This window comes from Strongylocentrotus purpuratus, unplaced genomic scaffold (genome assembly GCF_000002235.5).
Source record: "Strongylocentrotus purpuratus isolate Spur 01 unplaced genomic scaffold, Spur_5.0 spur5_contig_867, whole genome shotgun sequence".
Classification (NCBI taxonomy): Eukaryota; Metazoa; Echinodermata; class Echinoidea; order Camarodonta; family Strongylocentrotidae; genus Strongylocentrotus; species Strongylocentrotus purpuratus.
Window position 1 is genome coordinate 2,111,416 of NW_022145576.1, and position 25,832 is coordinate 2,137,247.

At 38.7% G+C, this 25,832-nt stretch overlaps 3 protein-coding genes and 1 long non-coding RNA gene across 5 annotated transcripts; 1 reads left to right on the forward strand and 3 right to left on the reverse strand.

Moving 5' to 3' along the window:
• Nucleotides 1-610: 610 nt before the first annotated feature.
• Nucleotides 611-4,805, forward strand: LOC105437750 (uncharacterized protein K02A2.6-like). Its single transcript, XM_011664721.2, has 2 exons — nt 611-660; nt 1,262-4,805. Exons 1-2 carry the CDS (start codon nt 611-613, stop codon nt 4,803-4,805), a joined length of 3,594 nt encoding a protein of 1,197 aa, XP_011663023.2.
• Nucleotides 4,806-8,585: 3,780 nt separating this feature from the next.
• On the reverse strand, nt 8,586-11,800 carry LOC115920210. The gene is made up of 2 exons (XM_030975455.1): nt 11,057-11,800; nt 8,586-8,989 (listed from the first exon to the last, which is right to left on the reverse strand). Exons 1-2 carry the CDS (start codon nt 11,648-11,650, stop codon nt 8,660-8,662), a joined length of 924 nt encoding a protein of 307 aa, XP_030831315.1. The 5' UTR covers nt 11,651-11,800; the 3' UTR covers nt 8,586-8,659.
• Nucleotides 11,801-12,000: 200 nt separating this feature from the next.
• Nucleotides 12,001-16,233, reverse strand: LOC115918369. Of its 2 annotated transcripts, XR_004062254.1 has the most exons (4): nt 15,963-16,233; nt 13,199-13,301; nt 12,559-12,653; nt 12,001-12,019 (listed from the first exon to the last, which is right to left on the reverse strand). It is a non-coding gene; the product is annotated as an uncharacterized LOC115918369 (long non-coding RNA). The 2 variants fall into 2 exon arrangements; XR_004062253.1 differs by lacking the exon at nt 12,001-12,019 and having other exon boundaries at nt 12,418-12,653; nt 15,963-16,228.
• Nucleotides 16,234-16,329: 96 nt separating this feature from the next.
• LOC100891941 (zinc finger protein 271-like) lies at nt 16,330-25,671 on the reverse strand. Its single transcript, XM_030975009.1, has 4 exons — nt 25,584-25,671; nt 23,471-24,322; nt 21,816-21,905; nt 16,330-18,050 (listed from the first exon to the last, which is right to left on the reverse strand). Exons 1-4 carry the CDS (start codon nt 25,669-25,671, stop codon nt 16,462-16,464), a joined length of 2,619 nt encoding a protein of 872 aa, XP_030830869.1. The 3' UTR covers nt 16,330-16,461.
• Between the last annotated feature and the right edge of the window lie 161 nt (nt 25,672-25,832).

Consider the following 25,832-nt stretch of genomic DNA (forward strand, 5'->3'; position numbering starts at 1 on the left):
CTTGTGTTATGTACTGACTTGACAACCAGAATGAAGATTACTAGAATAAAGCACTAACCAGTTGAAGTTGTAAACTTTAAACAGACTTTATTGCCTATTATGTAGAGTCAAACAAAAGCATAAAACATGGTGTCAGAAGTGTAGTGACCATGGACTCATTCCTGAAATCGGCGTACAGCCAGGAAGAATAATTTACAGAGTCGAACTGTTCACGTTCCGAGCAAGTTTGCAGCAACCGAGTACACGCGAAGTCGTCGTACAGTGGACAGATTAGCGAATGGTTCGTAGTATAGCATCCATAAACGCGACGTCGTTGAGCAGCGGTGAATATGACTTATGAACATTGTCGCAATAGACTTGACTCGTCAGTCGATGTAATGTGAACTATCAATAATAATAACGATGTTTAGTTATTTTGGTTGTTTTACGTGTGCATTGTTTGGAATGAAATGGTGTGGATTTATGGAAAGAGTGCATTAATATCAGAATTAATACTCGATAAGTCCAATCAGTCTGGTTCATTCAGTGGGTTTAGCAGTATAGTTTACTCCGTATTAGAATTTGCTGATTTGTTACTGTAAGTGTAATTGTATAGGCGGTAGAGATAACCATGTCTAACACTGAGGCAGTACAAGATCCTCCCCAGAGGGGAAGTGAAGAGTCAGAAGGAGTAAATGAAACTGGGACTAACCAGGGTCAGGTCTTGAGTGATAACAATACTGATAATGATAGTGTTAGGACCAGAAATAGGCCGGGCAGTACAAGTAGAACAAATGTGCCACTCCCAAGACCTCTTTCGGTAAAAGGGGATATGAAGAAAAACTGGGGTATTTTCACCCAGATGTGGGACAGTTATGAGGTCATAACTGGGTTAGAACACGAAAGTAATAAAATTTGTGTGGCACATTTCATAACGGCACTAGGAACTGATGCATTGGAGATTCAACAAGGCCTCCCTTTCAGAAATGAGGAGGAAAGAAAGTTATAAATGCATAAGAAAACTCTGGTCTGAATATTGTGTCGGGCAAACAAACATTACTTTTGAAAGATATCAGTTCAATAAGTGTGTTCAGAATACTGATGAGTCAGTTGAGAATTATTATGTGAGGTTAAGGTCTCTTGCAAGTACTTGTGAGTTTGGTACTCTAACTGATGACCTCATCAGAGATCGAATCGTTCTAGGGATTAGAGACGATAATACAAGAAAACGTCTTTTGCAAGAGCCAAATCTTACTCTGTCTAGTTGTTTGGATATCTGCAGAGCTATGGAGTCGTCCAAAGCTCAGAGCAAAGCCATGGAGGAACCAGTATCTGCCTATGCAGTGTCCCATAAACCAAAGGTTTGGAAGCATAGTGGGGGTAAGGGCAAGAAGCTAGCTCCTAAATTGATTAATTGTGGTTTCTGTGGTAAGCAGCATGAAAAAGACAAATCAAAATGCCCAGCTTATGGCCAAAAGTGTAAGCTGTGCAAAAGAGAAAATCATTTCGCTGTGAAATGTAGACAGAATAAGAACAAGGCTCACAGAGTAGAGACAATTGAAGAGAATGAAGATTCTGAACAAGAGTGTGTATATGTTTCTCTGATAGGCACAGATGAAGCATTTCAGGTATCTGCTGATAGTAAGAGTCCAAATTATCAGAAAAAGATCATTGCAAAGTTTAGAATCAATGACGAAGACGAGATTGGTATGCAGGTTGATTGTGGAGCGACATGTAATGTTATCCATCTAGAAGATGTTCCATCTGGGACAGAGTTAACTAGTACAAATCAGGTTCTGATTGTGTATGGTCAAGGAACAGTACCAGTTGCAGGGAAATGCAAGTTGCATCTTAGGAATGTAAAGAATAACAAGAGGTACTTAGTTCCATTTGTTGTTGTGAAGGGCGAAGTCACAAGACCACTGTTGGGAGCTAGTACAGGCCAGCAGATGAAGTTGATCAAAGTACAGTATGAAAACATTGAAGTTGTTCATGCAGTAGCTAATGATGATATTCTGATCCCATACAAGGAGGTATTTACAGGGTTGGGTAACATGCCAGGAGTAGTTCATTTGACCTTAGAGGCTGAGGCAAAGCCAGTAGTGATGCCCCCTAGAAGGGTCCCTCTTTCAATTAAAGAAGATTTGAAAGAAGAGTTGTGTAGGCTTGAAAAGCTGCAGGTGATTGAGAAGGTAGAAGATCCTAGTGATTGGGTATCTAGTCTTGTAGTAGCTAGGAAACCAAGTGGTAAATTGAGAGTATGCATCGATCCGCAACATCTTAATAGGTCGTTGAAGCGTGAGCATTACCCATTGTCAACGATTGATGATGTCCTACCACAGTTAGCGAATGTGAAAGTTTTCAGCAAGGCCGACTTGAAGGAAGGTTTTCTACAGTGTAAGTTGGACGCAGAATCATCCAAGCTTACAACATTTCAGACACCTTGGGGTAGATATAGGTTTCTTTGCTTACCCTTTGGTCTATCACCTTCGCCTGAGCTCTTCCAGAAGCGCCTAGATCAGTGCCTTGAAGGCCTACCAGGAGTATTCGTCATAGCAGATGACATTCTCATAACTGGACAGGGTGAGACACATGCAGAGGCCTGCATAGACCATGATCGTAACATGACTAGTTTCCTTCGCCGATGTCGCGAGCGAGACATCAAGCTGAATTCTAGCAAGCTTGAGTACAAATGTAAGGAGGTGCAGTTCATTGGTCACCGACTGACCAAGGAAGGTGTTCGGCCCGATCCTAGCAAAGTCGCAGCTCTCGTTGACATGCCACAGCCAGTAGATATACCTGGAATCCAGCGATTTGTGGGAATGGTTCAATACTTAGCAAAGTTCTTGCCATCATTGTCGGGGCTCAGCGAACCGTTACGTAGGTTGACCCACAAGGACACTCCCTGGAACTGGGGAGAAGAACAGTCTAGAGCATTCATCGCGATCAAAGGACTTGTTACAGAAGCACCGGTTCTCCGATACTTTGATCAGCAGTTGCCGGTAGAGGGTCAAGGTGATGCCTCACAAAAGGGCCTGGGTTTCGTGTTGACTCAGAATGACCAACCGGTGACATACTCAAGTAGAGCGTTGACTGAGGCCGAAACTAGATATTCTCAGATCGAGAAGGAACTTCTTGTGCAAGTTTTCGGACTTGAAAGAAACCATCAGTACGTGTACGGTAGAAAGGTGATCCTTTGGACAGACCACAAACCGCTAGTGACAATAACGCGTAAACCGTTGGCTTCTACACCAAAGAGACTGCAAAGATTACTATTGCGAATGCAACAGTACAATGTAGAGATCTTCTACAAGCCGGGTAGAGAGATGTACCTAGCAGACACCCTGTCGCGAGCATACTTACCGAACTCCGAGCAATCGCCGACAGAGAAAGAAGTTGAAAGCATTCACATGCTTGAGGACATAGCGGTGTCGCAGAAGACGTTAGCGCTCATCAGGATTGAAACGCAACAGGATGAAAGCCTACAAGCGGTAAAGGGACTGATCCTTGAGGGGTGGCCCGAAGACAAGTCTCGTCTGCCACCTGGGACTTCTCCATACTTTGACATCCGTGATGAACTAACGTATGATGAGGGTATAATCTTCCGCGGACAGCGTTGTGTAATTCCTGTCAAAGTGAGACCTCGTGTGAAACAGCGACTTCATAGCGCACACACAGGAATACAGGCCACACTCGCAAGGGCCAGAGAATATGTATTTTGGCCAGGGATGACAAGCGATCTTACAGACTATCTCTCACACTGTGAAGTCTGTGCAACCTTTGCTCCGAAGCAAAGAAGTGAACCTCTGATCAATCATGACTTGCCGAAACGTCCGTGGCAGAAACTCGGTATAGACTTATTTGAGTTGAACAACAAGAACTATGTTTGTGTTGTGGACTATTTCTCAGACTACTTTGAAGTTCTTCCTCTGCCACACAAGAAAGATACCAGAGCAGTCGTCAGGCGACTAAAGAGCATTTTCGCATGTCACGGTATCCCAGAAACCATTATGTCGGACAATGGTCCCCCATTTAACTCTCAAGATTTCGCGACCTTCATGCAGGAGTATGAGATTGAGCACATCACGAGTTCCCCATATTATCCCAAGAGCAATGGGAAAGCGGAGAGTGCCGTCAAGATTGTGAAGGGTCTCTTACGTAAGACAACTGAAGCTCAAGAAGATTTTCAGCTAGCTCTTCTAAATTGGCGTAACACACCCACAGCAGGACTTGATAGCTCGCCAGCTCAACGCCTGTATGGTCGTCGCACTCGCACTCTTGTACCAACCGCGTCCAAGCTTCTGATTCCACGCACACAAAATAGAGTTGTCGCAAAGAAAGCGGAAAAGCAGAAGCAAAAGCAGTACTACGATAAGAGCACGAAAGAGCTACCACCATTGAAACGCGGAGATATTGTTCGTGTTCAGCCGCAGTCTAACGCACAGAGTAAGCGATGGCACAAAGCGAGAGTAGAGAAACAAGTTGATTCCAGATCATATCTAGTCAGGTCAGAGAATGGCAATATAGTTCGACGAAACAGGAAGCACTTGCGCACATGTAGTAGCACATTCAGTGACCAGTCAGATATATTCTCCACGCCTACTAGCGTAACTCGCGAACAACCAGAGCCATCAACATCCGAAGCGAAGCGTAGCGACACAAATTCACCAGATCACGTAGCGAAGTCTCCTCGTCGCGAAGCAAATAATGATATTCGCGAACCCCAGCTCGCTGAAGAGACTCAAGAACCACCAAGACCAGCTCGCCGTAGTACCAGAGCTCGCCATCCACCAGCTCACATGAAAGATTTTGTTGTTTATCATTAAATAAACATTATGTGTAACTACTTTATATAGATGTAGACAGACAACTATATATTTGTTTCATTAAGAGAAAGTTAATTGTTTATACAGGAAAGTCACCTGTTAATTAACAAGAAAGAAAGTTAGTATGTTGTTTATATTGATTGGTTGATGTTGTTTAGACAAATCAAAACAAAAGTATTTGATTTTGGATCTATTTGAAATTTGATGAAGATGATACATAATCTAAGCCAGTGTTCCAAAGGACTAATCGAGAGAAAACAGAATTTAAGCTCATATGTATTGTCTCAAAAGAACAACAAAACCACTCAAGTGTAATTATGCATCCATGCTGAAGTTGATTTATTATGATACTATTTCTATAAACACAGATATTTCCAGAGGATTTATAATTAGATTTATGTGTACTGACATGGGCATTCATACATGCATTTCAGGCCGACAAACTAATATACAGGTATTAACTTCTTAAAGAAGGAAGGATGTTATATATGGTTTAGAGTGGCAGTGCGCCCTCTTGTGTTATGTACTGACTTGACAACCAGAATGAAGATTACTAGAATAAAGCACTAACCAGTTGAAGTTGTAAACTTTAAACAGACTTTATTGCCTATTATGTAGAGTCAAACAAAAGCATAAAACATAGTTGTCTTTTGTTAGGTATTTTTCTTTTAAAATTATTGTTACATTTCCAGCTCACCTGAGCCAAGGACTCGCATCCTGTCAGTTGTGCGCTGTCCATCCTGCCGCATCTGGGAACTTTTTTTACATTTTTATCAAAATTGAATTGTTCAGTTTGAAGTGATGATATACATGTGGGGGCTTGACAAGAAATAGCGTCAAGTTAATTAATTAGCATGCTGAGAAGAGCATCTATCCCCACAGGGCTCTTGTTAATGATGTTACATTTTTCTGACATTGTTTTGTTTCATAATTTTTCTGTACTAGTTACATGTATTGTATTAATTATTAACTTATATCAGTGCCCGATGCACTTGTTTTTTAGTTCATGGTTATTACATGAGAAGAACGGTTTTGTCCATTGATAAGTCTTTTTAGTACTGATCTGCTCTATTCTCTTAGTAAAATTGACCGTGTCCAAATACGTTGGAAAAGGAAAGCCCTAGGATAGATCTTCAAACTTGTTTACAAATTGCTTCCTACGTCATTATGCGAACACATTTCTTTAAAAGGATGTTCTTACGGGCTCAGAAATTCCGGCCATAAACTATCTTTAGGAAAACTCAAAACAAACAATGGGATTTATCTATACGGGTGTCCAATTATACAACGTGTTGCCTGAAAGAGTATCTTTTCTCAAATCGTAAGCTCTTTGAAGCAGAGGTAGATGCATTGTACCATTAAAGTGTCAGTCTCCCCCCAACCTCCACCTCCCTCTTTCTCTTCCTCTCTCTCTCTGTCTTATGTTCTCCCCTTCTCTTCCTCTTTCTCCTCAGACTTCCCCCTATATGCTCTCGCGTCCTCTTCTTCCCTCATCTTTGTTCTCCTTTTCCCTTCAGTTACTATACAAATGACACAGACATCTTACATGTATTGTTAGGTTTTCTTGTTTTTATTATGTTTCTCTCATTGTTATCGTATTCATTTCATTATCATGCTTAATTAATTATGCTTATTATTACTAGGTTGTTTCTCTGTGTAGTTCTATTCAATGTAATTTCTGTATGATTTATGTTTAAGTTTTTTACCGTGGTTAAATAAATTCAATCAATTATTCAATGAAGACTTTTTTTAATTGGTCCCGACAGATGAGCAAGCTCCCATTACATAATAGGTATACTATTATGTTCCCTATGGCTAGCCATCTTTGTAGAGCCACCCAGGTGGAGTAAAACTAAGAGATCAAAATGTCATCTGTCCATAGTGCTTACAAAATGTGAATAATTTAAAAAAAAAAAAAAATTTGGTGGGTATATTGTTCATGCATGGGGACCCCCATATTTAGCCAAAATCAAAGGTCATGTAAGTATTTTAATATTCCAGCTGTCACTTTAAGGACAATTATACCCATACATCATTAAAATAAATATTTAACTTTTAAGCAGATTAGTGAAAGTTTGAGCAAAATTAGATGATCCATTCAAGAGTTATGATTTCTTGAAATTTGATAAATTCCACGTCGCCCTCTCTTGATAAGAATTTGTGATGTCATAGGCGAACAGCAATAATATACAAAATTTAGGGGAAAAAAAATCACAAAAGGTCATTTTTCTTGGTAATCAAAACAAAACTTGACCTATCTCATTCAGAAAGCATACAAAAGATATTAACCTCTACATATTTCAATAAGATGTTGAGGGATTCCTCACTGATTCCATGTTCTGATTCCTGAAATCAAAGGACTGTGTTTGTATAAATCAGTCTGTTGTCGAAGTGTTATTTTTGTTTACTTGCAATTAAAGTTATACCTGTCATTCATCTTGCTCGTTTCCCAAATGTCTTATGTGACAACAATAGTGTTGGATGTCCATGTTTTTGCCTTCTGTGTCAATTTTTTCTTCTTCTTGTAACGTTGCTTTTCATGTGTGTGGGTGCCTATTTTCACCTTTACATCTATATCTATTGAAGATGAAGTACCACTGTGGAGCAGAGAAATAACTGTTATGTAACAATTAGATGGAAATTTATAGAAATTCGAAGACAAGTAAAAAAAAAAAAAATCACAATTTCAGACATGTAATTGTTCAAATTCAATAAAATGTCTTTTCAACAGAAATTTCAAAGCATACAATTGGTAAATCCTTACATTAGCAATAACTGAGTGAAAAATCTTTTCCAGCACAAATTGACAATGCATTGATCAAGAATGTGTTTGTTTTTTAATTCTTAATGTAATGCATCACTTTTTATGTACCTTCATATTAACTTGTTCTTGGCAATTTGATAATAGAATTCCCCCCCCCCCCCCTGAAAATAACATTTTGAGTCTCTGCCACCACAAGGCAATTCAGGTAATTCCCTAAATTGTGGATTGATGTTTATTGTAATTTTAGTTGTCAATATTGTGATGGTGGTTATTACGATGATGAAGATGTAACAAGTCGACTTGCAACCATTGTATCTTAGCTTCCTAACTTTAAGGTATATATATTGTACTTGAAGGGGACTTCCAGACGATTTTAAAGCTTTAGTGTCTGGTTGTACATGTACTGATCTCCTTGACAAAGAATACAAAGTGCACAATTCTTGAGCAAAAAGAAGATGCAGTATTTTGAAAATTTGTAATGATGACACAGGTTCACATTAGAATGCAAATACATCGGCTCCTCGAGGAAGCATGAAGAAGAGAAAGGTACAAGTTCAAAACACACAAATTCAAACGGGTGAATTGGTTCAGAAAGTAGTAATGCAGTAAAAACAAGAGCAACGCTAAGCGTCGCATCCCCTCGCCGAGTACAAATTACCTATACGTTAAAACAAGTTACCTCCAGTAGACTTACTATTATATTACTACGCAAGGAAGTTACTAATACCTGGAGATTGGATGTACAGAAAGTTTACTACTTTATGGAATATCAAATTTCATTAAAATCTGTCAAACATTACTAAAGTTATCGAACAGAAACCATTTTCGCATATTTAATGAGCTATGACCTTTGACCTACATACTCCGAAATCGAACTTAGGCTGTACTTTGATACCATGTACTTTCATATGAAATTTCATTGCGAGATCTTTTTGCGTTAAAAAATTATCACGAAAAATGTCGAGGGGGGGGGGGGGCTAAATTTAGCCCCCCCCCCCCCCCCCCCCCCCCCCCCCCCCCCCCCGGGCTATTGAGGGTTAAGATATATTTTGCTTCAGGGGTTTCAGCTTAATTTCCTGAATGCATATATTTAAAGCAACACAGTAATCTCCTGCTTCAGATGGATGTACAATTCTAAGGCATCCTGGACTTCCATTGGTTGATCAAGGTTGTCTCTTTTCATAATATACACACACAAGTCATATACATCTTTGTCGCATGGTACGGTAGATCGGAATACAGCATCACTTATGCATGCAGCCAGATCGTCATCATCAACATTGGTGCAAAGCTGATCTTCAGTACCCCAGATTTGTGGAGTATGATACATCATCATTGGATGGCCACTTGGTACATGGAGATTCACAGAGGGTCGGATACGGTGATTGTTCCATATATCAGCCATCTTGTCTAGCTCTGTCTGTAAAATAATTTGTGAAACAATACTACCATGGTGAAATTACTGTGTGCAACGAATCTGATAAATACAACTTTAAGTTATTAGTAATCCAATTACGGCAATATAGAACTACTTGATTAAGAACCTGATATATTATACAACTTTAAGTTATTAGTAATCCAATTACGGCAATATAGAACTACTTGATTAAGAACCTGATATATTATGGCCATATTCTTGGTCTAAGTCCTCTGCAGTTAATTGTATTGTGCACTCACAATATATTGTACGGTACACATATGCTACTGAAATGCCCCAATTTTATGCCCTAAAAATTCTGATGCATGTAACTTTCAGATTAATTACATGGCAAATTTTCATATTTTTGTTCCAGAGCCCACAAATGTTGACAATAAGTGACAATACTTCACCTTTTCAATTCCATTGAATCATGCTTCGTCTTTTATCCCAAACCTTCAAATGTGACACCGGGCTGCCTCAGAGGAGCGGCTGCCATGTGAGGAATGTAATTCACATGGATAAGAGTTCTTTGCATATCCAGCTTTTGTGGCAAGTAAACTGTTCCAAAGCATTACATTATTCAACATGCCTTTACATAGTTAAGTCAGATTTAGATGTAGTTCCAAAGCACATTTTGAGGTCTGAACTCCTTGGATCTTTAGTTCCAGTGAACCCCCATTTTTGGTGAGCCCCCTAATTTTGCCTCTGCTGTACTTGTGGCACATATACCTACATGTACATGTACCAGCATGTGGGGTGAATGCCCCCAACCCTCATAAAATAAAATATATTGTAAATGTAATAAGAAACACAATTTTTTCAATGACTAGATTCCAAGTTCTGTCACAAAGATGCATGGTAACCAGTGCTTTTCTAAATCATTAAGAAGAGTGAAATGCCTGGCCAGAAAAATTAATTATCATTTGGGCATCACTAGTAAAGTAAGACATCATTTGGGCATCAAAAAACATCATTTTGGTACGGTAAGCAATAGGCACCATTTGGTGATCAGGAGGCATCAATGGTCATCAGAATAGGCACCATCAGAAACTGGCATCACAGTCATCATTCAGGCATCACGGCATTATTTGTTCAGAAGAAGGCATCATTAGTCATCACTGTGAAAGTTTCTAGGACAAGGCTTTATGATGCCTCCAAAAATTTAAGTTTTAGTCACTAAAAAAGCCTTAGAGAGGAAGCCTTTTTGATAGCACAACTATGAACAGGTTATGAATGGAAGTTTATCTGACTTGACTCGGGACGTGTACATATACAAACAACATCATGGGGGGGGGGGCTGGAGCAACCACGCCCTTTCTGATCTCGGCCGTGGATCGATGCAACATTTTCCACCAATGTACAGTCTGATGCAAACTACAAGACCGTATAATAAATTTTTCAAAAACTCTATTTTTAACTAATTATGCAAATTTATGCAGAAAATCATATTTTGCCATCTAAATCAATTTAAAAAGGTTGAACATTCCTTATGACATCTGTAACAATTTTCTTAACAAAAAAAAATGCAGTAGCAAAATATTTCTTTGTCAAATAATGTATTGTTTAATGAATATCTTATGTATTTCTTTGTTTTTGCAACCTTTTGTTTTATTTGTTTATATTTTGTATAATTCTACTTAAGAAACTTTGATAATTCAGAACAATTTACATGTATTTGTCAGTCAGGGTCAAATGTTACATTGTATGGGTCGGAGCAGGTCAGGAGAAAAAAAAAACCTAAATGATTTACATGTATGACCATTTTCCTGATATCATTTCTCTAATGCCAATTTGATGACTTCTGATGCCAATGATGACTTATGATGCCTGATGCCAAATGATGGCTCCTGATGTCTGTATGATGTCTGATGCCAAATTATGCCTTTTGATAACTGTTTGATGCCTATTTGGCCTATTTGCCATTAAATCTAATGTTATTTAGAACTATTATTTCAAGGGTTTCAAGGGTTCCAATTGCTGCCTTTTTGATGACTCTGATGCCTCCATTGCATCAATGACTTGTAAATCAGTCATCATGATGACTGTTCTTTCTGGTAGGGTGCTCACCTGTAGAATGCTCATGAAACAGAACTGAACAAGATTCTTGTCTAGAAAGTCTCCAGTGAAGTCCCCTCTGTCTGACAGCCTTCTGAAGGTCTCAATCCAAAAATGTGTACATTCCTTCCGCAAAAATGCCCACCAGTATTCAATCCTTTGATTGCTAGTGCTTGATCCTTCGATGTACACTCTTCGTTCTAAGTCATAATTATGATGAAAGAAGTTTTGAAAGGCACAAATGTGTCCATTTTCGGTGCCACGATCAGCACGAACTTTGCAAGGGAAGCCACCACATTCCATAACAGTTTCCAAGAAGTATCCTCCTACTAATTTTGGATCATTGTTTGTATTATACACATTCAACCACATTACTTTTCGTGAATAGCCATCTATGCATCCACTGATGCATAATCCAAACGGCTTTAGTTTATCATATCCATCAACGTGCCACACATGATTTGGTCCTTTAGCAAAGTAAGAACGTCTGGTTAGTCGTCTAGCTGTTCTGGCTGCTACGCCTTCTGGATCCAGATACTTTAAAATGACACGAACATCCTCCTTTCTCACATGCATACCATTCTGTCTGCATTTAGCATGCATCATGCGGTATCCGTGCAACTGACCTGACCCTTGAAGCTCATGCTCAATAAACTGTACCACATCAGCTAAGTTAGTGTAATGTCGGCGACGAAAGTTATTCAGAGCTAATATCCTCTTGAGATGTCTTTCACTAAGTTCTATGCCATGTTCTTGTGCTAATTAGATATAAATGATTTCCTTATAGGACATTCCCAGGTTAAAGTACAAACTGATCAAATGATCACGGCCAGCCATTGACTGTGTTCAGCGGAATGCTGACGCTGATGCTAATGCTGATCTTGGCTTTGATTAGTTCTAAGCTTTCCAACCAAGTCAACCGACTATTGGAAATCAATCTGATGTCGATGTGCCAGAACATATGTATGAAGGAACCTAGAAAGATAAAAAATAACAAAATATTATAACAATATAACAATAATGCTATTAGTAAAATAATAACATTTTAGTCATACTCATAATAATCATAATAATAACTAGAAATATCACTGAAGGTGATTAATACCCCCGCCCCGCGCAGTTATTCATTGCGTCACAGTATGTTTTGTTTTTCAGTTTTTGGAATAATATGCCGTTACCATGGCAACACACATTCTGTCACTGTCCCAAAATGTGTCCTACACATCTACACTTCAAAGCAAACATGTGTGCCAAGTTTAATTTGAAAATGCATTTTCCCCTCAATTGTTGGCATAATATGTCGTTACCATGGCAACACATTTTCCCCCATTCTTAAAAAAGTTTCTTGCACATCTACACCTCAAGGCCAACATGTAAAAAAATTGATAAATCTGTTCCCTTTTCCATTTAGCCCCCACCCCTGATCCTAATGAACCCACCCCTGATGAAGGTGACAATAGCTAATCTTGAGCCTTCTGTTCATTGAGCTTCAAATCAATCCCAGAAAGTCATACCTGAATGAGATTAGCTGGGTGGTCAATGCTGTGCTGGAGGCTAGGGTGTGTATGCATGGGTCACAGCTGCAGAAAACACCCTACAAAAATTGTGCCTAAAAAGAGAATTTAAGAAAAAGTCAGTAAGTGACCTGTGCAATTAATACCCATATCAGGGCTGCACAAGAATTAGGTCATAAGTTTCAAGAATAAGGTTATGTGCCAACCAATGCCCAGAAAATTGGATTGTTTAGGTCTATCCTAAAGGTACGCTACAGCTCTAAGAGTCTATCAGTTCAGTACGTACCATCTACAGGTCCTTTGGATTCAAAATTACTGAGTCTGTACTCTAATAAGTAATCAATAGTCTGTCCATCATCAAAGGTGTTCAAGTCTAAGATTGAGAAGAGCCACCTACGATTCAACTATCTATTCTTTGCGCCCTCTCTCATCTGCTGCAATCATATACCAACTGGTCCAGCATCGTATACATCCAGATCCAGAAATCGTTACAAGTGTTTTCAAAACTTTTTCCTAGAACTTATATTCCATTACCCCTCATCTTGCTGCCTATTCTTCTATCTAATTTAATTTCTTATTTCAATTCAGTTTCTTTTTTTAACACTTACACTGAATAGGATTATAAGAGGAATTATCTTACTTGGAAACTCTGGATAGAACCCTTGTCCTTGTCCTTCAATTGGTGAGCTGAGCCTGAGGGATATTTCTTCTCAAATGCTGCCTCAGTGTTGCCGAAGAACACGCTGAAGACAGAAAACAAAGAAGCAGTGATGATTAGTGAGGCAATTTTTTTGTTACCAAAATCATTAGCTATTCTTTTTTGGAAGATGGGAGATGAGTATGTGGTCCATGCATGGATGGACCATATACATACATGTATGATATAGGGTCTAGAGCAGGCCTTCTCAACTAGTTTATTAGAAGTGCCAAAACGAAACGAATTTGTAGTTGAAGTGCCACCCTGTATGGTTGACTGAGCTGCGAGGGAGCGTAGCGACCGAGCCGAAAATGGTTGGGGTCCAGGGGTGAAGCCCTAACGGGGGTAGCAGGGGGCAGAGCCCCCTGAAGCTGGTGGCTGGTGGCTGGTGGCTTTCTAAAGGCCCTAATGGGGCATTTTTAGCACCAGTTCATTCCACAATATAATCAATCATAATTTCATATTGATGTGACAAAATTAGTACAATTCCTGGGTACAATTACACTGGAGGTATATTTATATGTAGTGTTTTGTCTGCAATAAACATAGGAAATGTCAAAATAAAGTGAAAATCAAAAAAAAAAAACAAGATGTTTCCAGAGATTGGCAATGTTAAAATTGGTATCCCATCGTAAGCTAATTGTTGTTCAGACCTTAGGTTTAGATTCGTATAAAATGGTAAAAAACAATAAATTCCCCTTTCTTCATGTTTGTTAAGCAGGCATTTTGGGACCAAATTCGACTGCAACTTCTTGATTTAGCTGAGTATTTGATTCTAAAATATATATTTTCTTTCTTTCCGTTTTTTGTTTTGTTGTTGCAACAGTCGCGCGCCACTCCGACTGACCGCAAGCGCCACAAGTGGCGCGCGCGCCGCCAGTTGAGAAGGCCTGGTCTAGAGTCTACTCCCAACTAACTTATATAGATGTAGATCCTACACATGTATTAACACTTATGTATGACATTAGTTTAAGTTTGTCGATGTTTTAGCCAGGCATTAAGTTACTGAAGAAATACAATGAATACAAAATTAAAATATTGAAAACACAATCAATAATAATAATAATCCGCTTTTTTATAGTGCTTAAGAGTAAGACATTAATAATGTATCTAAGCAGTTTACAGATTATTATTACCCCGTCCCCGGTCATCGGATTCAATCAGGATTGCCCGCACACAATGTATGCACATTCTCCACTCCCTGGGGGAGTATTCCAGCCATGCATGCAGTCTAGGTCTAGTCCTTATTTATAATATTTCAAAACTTATTGATTTTCTACACTCGTAGTTACTAGTACAATAAACCACCCCTGCAGGCATGGGGCTCACTACGTTAGCCCCATGGTGTATACCTATCTAAAACGCACAGGCAACAGTGTTTTTCCCCCCAAAGAACTGGTTAAATAAACTTTTCATGCACACTGGTTTTTGTTTATTAATCTTGCTTTGCATTTGTCAAGTAACTATTTCAGCAACATTTAAACATTAAAATATTGTAAATTTACTGAGAAAAAAAAAATAAAAAAATAATTTTATCAAATAGCTCAACATGTTAGCAATGAAAGTTAATATGAAGACAGTAAATTTATTAAATAAATAAATCCTCTATTTTTAGTGCTTCAACATACTCAACAGTGTTGCACTGATGTTTTTTTATTAGCCTCTAGATACGTAAATGTAAACATTTTGACAAAATCCCAGTTACTGTTAATGTTATTACATGGCTAGAAGTGTAAGGACTAAGGGCGACAATAAACCTACTAGTAAACTGGTACCTAGCAAATAATTTGAACAACATAGTCATAGAATCTATACTGTGGCGGAATCAAGGGGGGGGGGGGGAATCGGCCATGGCCCTCCCCTTCTCCTTTTTGTTTGCTTGTCAAGAAATATTTTGGGTAGATCTAGACTAGATCTAAACAGACACTTGAAAAAGCTAAGGATCATTTTTTCCACTTTTTTCGCTGGTCAGCGAATTTTTCTGGTGCCTGATGAGGCCTAGACAGGAATAACCATCTTTCTGGGGGCATTCTTTTGACAAAATGACAGAGCTCAGAGGCATTTAGAGAAGCCAGATATGCAATCTCAGCGGATCCAACCGTCAACGTCAACGCCAAATAGAGGCTGATATTTCGGTCCAACTTCGGCCCTCCCTTTTGAAAAATCCTGGATCCGCCGCGCCGCTGAAATAGATCTAGATCTATACTAAGACTAAGTTGCGGTGTATTGCATATTGCATAGTTGAATCTAGATCTAGACTCTACACACTAGACATCAATAGCCGTGGAATATGAGGTTTTTTTTTTTTTTACAATTCTGACATTTGCTTGCTTTTTCCTCGTATATCTAGACTAGTCTAGATCTATACATACGAAAATTCCACACTTCTACTGCAATGCGAGCACGTAAAAAAGTAACGTCTAGATCTAGTTTACTTTGTCTCTAGCTTGCAAAATGACCACAGCCTTCCCAGCAGGCCAAGCCCAAGGCCAGGGTCCCAGACCCAGACCGCGGAGAGCCTGAAGCGTCGGGCCCCAGAACAGGGCGCTTCCGATGGGGACTGCAGTCTGCTAATTGAGCAGTCTTAAAATTAACGTTACACAGATCTAGAACTGATCGCGAAAAAGAGCAAATCTGTTAAATTAGCTGTTTGTTCACTTTTACATTGAATGACCCGGCCATAAATAAGTAAAAGAAGTGAACTAACCTTCAATCCTCGCGATTGCAACCGGCAACTTCTGGTTGAATTCAGTCGATCTACCGTAGACGTAACTTAGTAGTACATACGTACAAGGCCTGGCATGGCATGGCCGCCTGGCTATATACGCTATTACTGCATTAAGCAGCGAGCGCGCTAGCGCCAGCGCGCGCAGTCTAGTCTAGCCTCGCGGGTATTATGTTGTTAACCCGTGGACTACTGAATTCTCTCACTCCCATAGGCTTAATACAGGGACCACCCGGTTCCAGTATGCAATGGACTTATACGAGATACTATCTCATTAAAACGAGATAACTATCTCATTAAAACGAGATAACTATCTCATTAAAACGAGATACTATGTCGTTTTAACGAGATACTATCTCATTAAAACGAGATAACTATCTCGTTTTAACGAGATAAAAATATTTTTACCATGTCCCTTCCCGGGCTCCGTAATATGTTGATTGAGTACACTTTTCTGGGAAAATCCTTTCTTACAATAGCATCATTCATAGGGCTTTTCACCTGTGTGATTTAGGAGGTGTAGGGTAAGATGGCTTTCCTTAGAAAATCCTTTCTTACAATAGCAACATTCATATGATTTTTCTCTTGTGTGTGTTCGTAGGTGTCTGATGAAATTACCTTTGCGAGAAAAACTTTTCTTACAGTGTGAACATTCATATGGCTTTTCTGATGTGTGCATTCGGAGATGACATTGAAGATTATTTTTCCAGGAAAATCCTTTCTTACAATAGCAACATTCATATGGCTTTTCTCCTGTGTGTGTTAGGAGGTGCTGGGTGAGATAGCTTTTCTGAGAAAACCCTTTGTTACAGTATGAACATTCATATGGCTTTTTTCCTGTATGTGTTAGTAGATGACAATTGAGTACGCTCTTCTGAGAAAATCTTTTCTTACAATGGCAACATTCATATGGCTTTTCTCCTGTGTGTGTTCGGAGATGACGGTGAAGAGTACTTTTCTGAGAAAATCCTTTCTTACAGTATGAACATTCATATGGCTTCTCTCCTGTGTGTATTAGTATATGTTGAGTGAGTATACTTTTCTGTGAAAATCCTTTCTTACAATAGCAACATTTATATGGCATTTCTCCTGTATGTGTTACTATATGACGATTGAGATCATTTTTCCGTGAAAATCCTTTCTTACAGTGTGAACATTCATATGGCTTTTCTCCTGCATGTATTAGTATATGTTGATTGAGTACATATTTCTGAGAAAATCCTTTCTTACAATAGCCACATTCATATGATTTTTCTCTTGTGTGTGTTCGTAGGTGTCTAATGAAATTACCTTTGTGAGAAAAACTTTTCTTACAGTGTGAACATTCATATGGCTTTTCCCCTGTGTGTGTTCGGAGGTGTTGGGTGAGATTTCTTTTCTCAGAAAACCCTTTATTACAGTGTGAACATTCATACGGCTTTTCTCCCGTGTGTGTTTGTAGGTGTCTAATGAAATTACCTTTGTGAGAAAAACTTTTCTTACAGTGAGAACATTCATATGGCTTTTCTCCTGTGTGTGTTATGAGGTGTTGGGTGAGAGCACTTTGCTGAGAAAACCCTTTCTTACAATAGCCACATTCATATGATTTTTCTCTTGTGTGTGTTCGTAGGTGTCTAATGAAATTACCTTTGTGAGAAAAACTTTTCTTACAGTGTGAACATTCATATGGCTTTTCTCCTGTATGTATTAGTATATGACGAATGAGTTCATTTTTCTGTGAAAATCCTTTCTTACAATAGCAACATTCATATGGCTTTTCTCCTGTGTGTGTTCGGAGATGAAGATTTAGAGCACTTTTCAAAGAAAACCTTTTCTTACAATAGCAACATTCATATGGCTTTTCTCCTGCATGTGGTCTAAAGTGGAGAAGGGGATGACTGGCCTGACATGATCTCTTACTGCAACATGGACACTGATGTAGCTTTTCTTCAGAATGTATCCTCAGATGAATGTCGGGTTGATCTTTTGTGGAAAACACCTTGCCGCAATGTGAGCAAAGATGAGATTTACCTCCACTGTTGATTGACATTCCACGATCTACCGTCTCTTGTCCGTTGTCAACAATATCACCTGGTGGCGAGAAAGAGAAAGCTCATGTCATCGACAGCTCAGATACAGTGTAAGAAAGTACATGATTGTCCCGTCACTTCAAATTGAGACAGAAGTTTTTGGATTATGTTCTGAACTTCTGAGAGAAAAATGTATATGGCAAAATGGGTGAATTGGTTCAAGCATGTTGAAATGATTTTTTTTTCTTCAAAATAAAAAGGACATTAATGTATTTACAATTTTTCCACTTACAGAGCAAAGGAAGAACCTTGGATTTTTTCTCGTACCCATCATGTTTGAAAAGAAGAAACGAGGACCAGTGGGCAAGCACAGGATGGGAGATGCATTTATTGACTGTCAGCTGGTGAGACTGATAGATGCATACTAAAAGTATTGACCTCTTAAGCTATGGTCACAAATCTGACCAGCGACCTACCGATCAGTAGCCTGCTCGGTCGCTGCTGGAATTTAGGCATCGCCCAGCAATTAGGTCGGTGCCCGGGCGGCGACCGCCCAGGCACTGAGCATATTTTGGACGTCGAGTGAAAAATGAGCAGGCGCCACCCAAATTTTAACTCCGCGTTAAAACCTCAGCGGCGACCGAGCGATGCCCTAAAAACGAGCGGTGCCTGGGGGGCCGCGGCTCGGTGGCCGGGCAGCCGCCGGGCAGAATTGGTTAAAAACTCGCCGCTCGGCTGCTGAGCAGGCTACTTTTGGGTAATGTGACCATAGCATAAGAAGGGAATTGAAATCCAGAATATTTAATGAAACTCACCTGCGAATTTTAGAACAAAATTTGATAAACGATATTCAAAAGATATATTTTTTCAAAGCTTTGATTGCATTTCATATAGTTTTTTTTACTATTCCTCATGGATTAGCAGCTGTGTGCTGTCATGGCCACACCAGTCCATTGGTTTTGTGCATAAATTTTTTACAATTTTTCACTTTGGGTGATTTATAAAGCTGTTGATCTGACTTATTGAGAAATGTGTGCGAACCTATATTGGTCCAAAAATTTCATTAACAAGTAGGGCTGCATGATATTACAGTAATATTTAAATATTGCGATACTGAAAAATCAATCAATAATCAATACTGGATTTTGTTAATATCCTATATATATCCCCTTTGGTGGTTAAAAAAATATTGTTATCCAATATTGCAATTTAGAATGATTGAAGCTGTTCACTACTTTATTCTGACAGAAAATTATAAGAAAGACATACAATTATGTAACGACTTTCATCGCATGCTGTAGGTATCTGCCATGTGGGGAAACAAATCACATGTTTTATAAATATTTGTAAGAGGATTATTCTCTGGAAGATGATATATTGTGATAATCGAATAATGAAAATTGCAATATCGCATAACCCTATTAACAAGTACAGGGATTTCGTATTTTTCATTCAGAAAAGCATTTCTGCAGATTTTTTTTTTGTTCAAAAATTTAATGTAGTGCAGCATGACTTACACAGTTGCCAACTTACAAGTGCACAGCAAGTGTATTGTCCCTCTAGTTTTATTCTCATCCCATGCCACTGCAATCCAGTTACAGTAGTGTAGAAGTTTGTGTGTATTATTGTTATGATTAGTGGGATACTTTTTCTGAGGGCATAATTTTGTGACTCTGTAATAACTATTTAATAACTATTTCTTATATGGCGCTTTTCAGGACCTATCAAAGCGCTTTACAGATACATAGATTATTACCCTGGTCATCGGATTCAGGCTTACCTGCACACAATGTATGCACATTCTCCACTCCCTGGGGAGCATTCCAGCCAGGCATCATTTCTACAAGCGCACACTTGCTAATCTAAGCACATTGGCTTTCGCATCCTACCGTCTCTCTTTTCTCACATACTCTCTTTCTTTGTTCTTTTCTCATCCCTCTTCTTCTTCTATCTCTATTTGTTCACATTCTCTCTTTCTTTGTTCTCTTCTCATCCTATCCCATTCTTCTCTTCCCCTATGCCTATTTATTAAAATGACACTTTTTTAATGACACATATTATCTATGTCTGTAATTTTCATTTAATATGTTAGCTTCTTACTTAATTTTGTTCTTCCTAATTTATTCATATGAAACCTTTTATATCATATATCTTTATGCTTGTTATTTTATTTGATGCAATAGTTTGTTATCTAAGTTTTGTATTTTATGCATGTATGTCATCTTTAACTCTTATCATGCCACAGGGCTAATCCCCATTGTGCTAAGCCCCAAATCCCCCTGTGCCAGGTTGTTTTGGAGATAATCTGATTAACGCGATGGTTCTTTGAATAGCGAGTGCCAATTACACAGCACAGTCCAATGAGCATGAACAATAACTGCTATTACGAATGCTGCATCGCACGCACATGGCACTCAAGCAGTAGCTCTCTCGCATGTACAAAACACTTTAACGATAGCGTGCATGCAGCCTTATGGCAGGCTATGAGTTAAGTAGTTTTCCTATGTATTTACTGATGTATATGTATTTGAGATCTGTTTTATGCTTTTTACACAAACTTGCTGAAAAGCAGTCTTTTTAGACTGATGAGAGTTTACCGTGAATAAATAAATTAATTCAATTCAATTCAATGTCCCTTTTGCAGCCAACATCAAATTCTGTACAACTTTGAAGGAATAATAAGCATGTCATGTATGTCGACTCTTATCGGTGAAATTAGAACGTTAGCAGTGTCCTAATATTCAAATTATGCAAGGAAACCCGTTTACCTGCTAGACTTCAATGTCAGACACTATTGAGTGACTGACTGGCTTTTTTTCTTCTTTGATAATTAACATCCATAAAATGAGCTGTAAAGGGTACATGAGCATTTGTCTACATCAATAACTCACTTCTTGTAATGGCCAAAATTTAACTGATTGAATCTTTGCTTAGCATAAAACGTACAACCATTCGGTACAATTACTTACTGGCTCTATAGCTCTTAAGTCGATTCAACAACTAATTGTTATTTTCCCCCTTAAAGACATTTCAAGCCCCAACTGCAATTTAGGGAAGTTTTAATTTAGTATAATCTTTCAAATGCCGTTGTAACTTAACCTTTTCATTTTTGGGGACTGCAAATTGGACATAGTATCTTCAAGTCAGTTGCTAATTACCATATTCATGAATACCTATTAATTAGCATATGAACAAAATGCCATGTGCTTCAAAAACCATGTGCAACATTTTCGGTTGTTGAGGCTAAAAACAAGTAAAATTATTAATAAATAGAGAATTAATATCATATTTCCTGTTTTTTACATATTTACCAGATGCCCATCTTATTTACCGGACGGTATTTACCAGTATTTACCGCCGGTAATTACCGCCACCGGTAATTATCGCCCAACCCTGTCCTGATCAGACCTTATTGATAAAGATAATGATAACTACTGCGATAAATTGCTCCCAAATCGTTCTGTTATGAAAGTGGAAAATGTATTTGAAATTTGTTGCAGATGTAAGACAGACATTGACAATATATGCTAATGAGCCTGCCTTAACCATTTTATATTGCTATTGGGATTGCTCGGCCAATGATTCTTTTTTGGAGCAAGCAGAAACGATAACATCTGTAACCCAATAATTGCACTTCTTTGAAGTGACGCAGTGACAACAGTATTTGACTGACACAACTAACATTTTTCTGGTGAAAATTGGTGAGGTCTTACCACTAAATACATCTTGCAATATGCACATATACTTTATCGTTTATTCGTTATCATTATCGGTGTGGTCTGACCAGGCCTTTAAAAAACCTCATTGTACTATAGATTAAACCTACCTTCTGATGCGGGATGTTCAGATTCCTTGTCTCCATCAGTACTTGACACAGGATTATGGGTTGTACTATCTACTTCATGATTGATTTTACCTGAAATAAATCATTAGTGTCGGATTATTTAAAATCAGTCTTTCATTATTAAATGTTAGTGCAGTCCTTCGAGTTCCATCTGTACGTGTACAAGGAGATCACAGCAAACAAAACATATTCATTGGTCCATTTCTACACTTACAAATACGGCAGTCACACCCTCAATGGAAAAGAATTAGTACTGGTAAGTTTAAAATTGCTGGAGGCGATTTATTAGGTATCTTTAGTATTCTTCATTTTGATGATCTGCAATGCACAATCACTTTGTGTTTAAAGGTATTACAAAGTTTTGGGACATTTGGAAATTGGGTGAATAGAGATTCTTTACAATTTTGATATATTTGGATGCCCCTGTGGATGTATTATAAGCACTAGAAAATTCAGCCCATAAAATACTTCTGATTTCAAGAAAAATTGAATATAGAAATATACCGGTGCTCCCGGTAAATTTGGATAAATTTCAAAAGCGCCTACTGCCGTACAGTGGTAGCTGCGACCATCAAATCTCAGAATATGTAGTTGTGATATATAATTTCCAAACAGGAATAACTAATCGGTCGATTTTAGTCAAGAAACATTGTTTTATACATGTAGCTTAATTAATATCTTGACCTTGAGAGGGAGCTATACAACATAAAGAGTTTATTATTTACAATTTCATGACTTTAGACTCGATTTCAACCGCGACAACGATCAATGAATATTGTAGGATCGCATATGCTTCCAATATGTTCATTTGAACCAAATTCATAACCCCATACCAAAACTTTGTATTACCTTTAATAGCTGATAATGTCAAGGGACTAGAGACTGCTAGAAGATTTGTGTTGGAAAACCAGAACAAGTGAATATGAATTATTCACATTGACTGTATCTTGATACATTTCATCAGGTAAATTCCCATCATTTTTAGCATCACTTGACAGATTGCTTCAAGATAGCCCAAGAGGCCTTGCACGGTCATGTCCTACAAATGATGGACATATGGTACTGTGGTTTGTAGAGTCTGAAGTACCTTGCGCACTAGGTAATGCGTGAGCCATTCATCACGTGAGTCACAGAGCCACGCCGTATTCACGCTACTTCATGCATCAGCATCTTGTAGCGTTTTACACGATCCCACATCTTCACCTCAGCCATTCATATTGTACGAAGGTGCGGTATGAATTCGTGAAACATTCATAGCGCTGTGTCCATTGACGAGGGGCAAGCTAGCTGAGCGTGGCGTGACATGCATCGACAAACTTGGTATCTAGTATTTGTCACTGTACTGATCATTGAGCGATCGCGAGTACAAGATTTGTTGGCAAAAGTTCGAGTTCGGAGACGCCTATGTTCAAATTTGAATTACGATAGATTGTTTTTGAGTGTGTGTGTACATGTTTTTGGAGTACTGTTTTAAGCCTTCTTTCATAAACATGATTACATACATGTATGTCTTTATCAAAACGATTAAACGAAACCACTCATTTAAAGTTAACAATTAAACATTTAGCAAAAGAAACCTTAATGACTCGGGGATATTTTGTACACAGGTTTCAATGGAATATCAATTCAAGTAATACCTTCTAGACATGATGGAACACCTTCCTCTTCACTTTCTTCTTTAGGTTCTTGCTTGATGTTGATTTTGAGGGGTAACTGATCGATTTCCTCTCCAACTGTTGAAAAGGCCTCTGCTTCTTCCTTGATGAGAACTTCTATGACTGATGGAATGAATTCATTCATGGGTGACAGGTAATGAATGGCATTGCTATAAACCTCTTGCTTGATGAGAACTCCTTCAACAAATTGAATAGTTTCTGTTGAGCTTCTATTTGGAGTTGGCGAAGTATGTAAGGTCCAACTCTCTGCTTTTTGCCTAATGTGTTCTGGGACTGATGGGGCAGTTTCATCTACACTCTGTTCAGTATGTTGCAAAGATTTTGAGGTCTTACTTTCCATTTCTTGCTTGTTAGTATGTCCTAGGGTTGTTTCTATGCACATATCTACAGAATGCAGTGAACTCAAGGTCCTGCTCTGAACTTTTTGCTTGACATTATCTTCTGGGACTGACTGAAAACCTTCTGCTGCACTCATATCCATTGTTCTGAGAGGATTTGATGCCCCTCTGGGCCCTCTCTCTGCTACTTGCTTGATCATATCTTCTGGGACTGACTGAACACCTTCTGCTGCACTCCAAACCGTTGTTCTGAGAGGATTTGATGCCCCTCTCTCTGCTACTTGCTTGATCATATCTTCTGGGACTAAATGGGCACTTTCTGCTACACTTCTATATGTAGTTTGGTGATGATCAAGTGTCCCTCTCTCCATTTCTTGCTTGACTTCTGGGAATGACTGAACAGTCTCTGCAAGATTTGCAGGCTGCACTGAATTCAAAGTCCTCACATCTGCTTCTTGCTTTAAGCCTACATTCCCTAAAAATAGCGAGAAAACAAAGGTGTTTTACAGCATATTCTTGCAAAGGGAACAACATATGGAGATAATTAAGCAATGCTTTCTTGTGAGAAATCAATCATACTCTGAGCACTACCAATATATTGAAAATGTATAGTAGTAGAACGTAATGGAAGAAGTAGTGGAAGTAGTACAATTAGTAATAGTAGTAGTAGTAGTAGAAGTAGTAGTAAAAGTAGTAGTAGTACAATTAGTAGTAGTAGTTAGTAGTAGTAGTAGTAGTAGTAGAAGTGGTGGTAGTGTTTTACACAGATTCACACACAAAAACAAAAAGTTTTGATTTATGCCCCTCCACCTGGCGCTATGCCTGGCAATGTCTCCCAGCTCAGTAATCTGTGTGTTGACTTACCACTCGGAAACTAGAACATCACTTAAATTTGTCATCTTGGTTGAAAGTAATTTTTCTAATAGATCTCAATATGTAGTTTATAATAATAATTCCTCCAATTTTCCTTCTATTCATATTCATATTTATTTCATTTCCAACAGAAAGGTAAACAAAGATATTACTTCTTTTTATTTCATACATAATTCATTTTTTCAGGAAACTATACAAATAAATTTTGAACATAATAAAATTATTACAAGAAATTCTTAATTTCTGAGGAAATGGGGGGGGGGGGGGTCCACTAAAAAGCAGTGCTTGTAGTTTGTGGATCCCCCAGAAAAAAAATATATAACTGTTTCAAATTTTGCCTACGAAGACTTAGAAAACACAAGACAATATTACAACACAACAGACAACCACGAAACGAACAAGGAGAAGTAAAACAGATAACAAGGAAAAGGGAAAAGGGTAAGAAGAAAGAAAGAAGCAGGGCAAATCAAGACCGGAAAAAGGAAGTTATAATGTTAATTTTGGGAAGGTATGGGCAAACGTGACAGAACGTAATTGCCGTGGATACGGAGTCAGATTTTTAAACTGTCAAAAAATTTGCCACAGCAGTCACGGTGCGGATGAGAAACCTAGTAGGCCGTAGTAAAAACTTGGAGGTGGTCCGTAGTGGGACCGGATGCCCACACATTCCCCGGCATCTTACGGACTTTTCAAAATTCAAGTTTTGTCACGTTCTGACATGTTTAGTGCACGTTTTGTCACGGTTGCTTCACGGTTGCTGCGCATTTTGTCCCGTTTTGCCACGGTTTTCACAGCAGGCCAGGGTGTATGGTAGCCGTTTTGTCGCGTTTAATCACGGCGCATCCCGGCGTCTGAAGGTTTACGTTCTGGCACCCGTGGTAGAACGCGGGCCAAACCGTAGTGCGCCTTGGAGCCTCCGGGACTCAGCATCCCCTTCACCCCACGGCCCATCACGGATACCGTGGTAGACCATGAGAAAACTTGGCAAGACCTAACAAAACTTGAATACAGAGATAAAATGGTTCTTAATCCCACGGCACACCACGCTTCGGGCAAAGGGGGCTGCTGTAGCCGCTGGAAACATAGTGTAAACTTTCTTTTAAACTTTGTTT

Coding starts and splice junctions, on each gene's coding strand:
- LOC115920210 (XM_030975455.1), bottom strand. CDS start 11,650: ATGATGCATGCTAAATGCAGACAGAATGGTATGCATGTGAGAAAGGAG. Junction 8,990..11,056: donor GTTTCATGAGCATTCTACAG/GTGAGCACCCTA, acceptor ATTATTTTACAG/ACAGAGCTAGACAAGATGGC.
- LOC100891941 (XM_030975009.1), bottom strand. CDS start 25,671: ATGGGCCGTGGGGTGAAGGGGATGCTGAGTCCCGGAGGCTCCAAGGCG. Junction 21,906..23,470: donor TGTTCCATCATGTCTAGAAG/GTATTACTTGAA, acceptor GATTTATTTCAG/GTAAAATCAATCATGAAGTA. Junction 18,051..21,815: donor TGAACATCCCGCATCAGAAG/GTAGGTTTAATC, acceptor TCTCGCCACCAG/GTGATATTGTTGACAACGGA.
- LOC105437750 (XM_011664721.2), top strand. CDS start 611: ATGTCTAACACTGAGGCAGTACAAGATCCTCCCCAGAGGGGAAGTGAA. Junction 661..1,261: donor CCCCAGAGGGGAAGTGAAGA/GTCAGAAGGAGT, acceptor GGATATCTGCAG/AGCTATGGAGTCGTCCAAAG.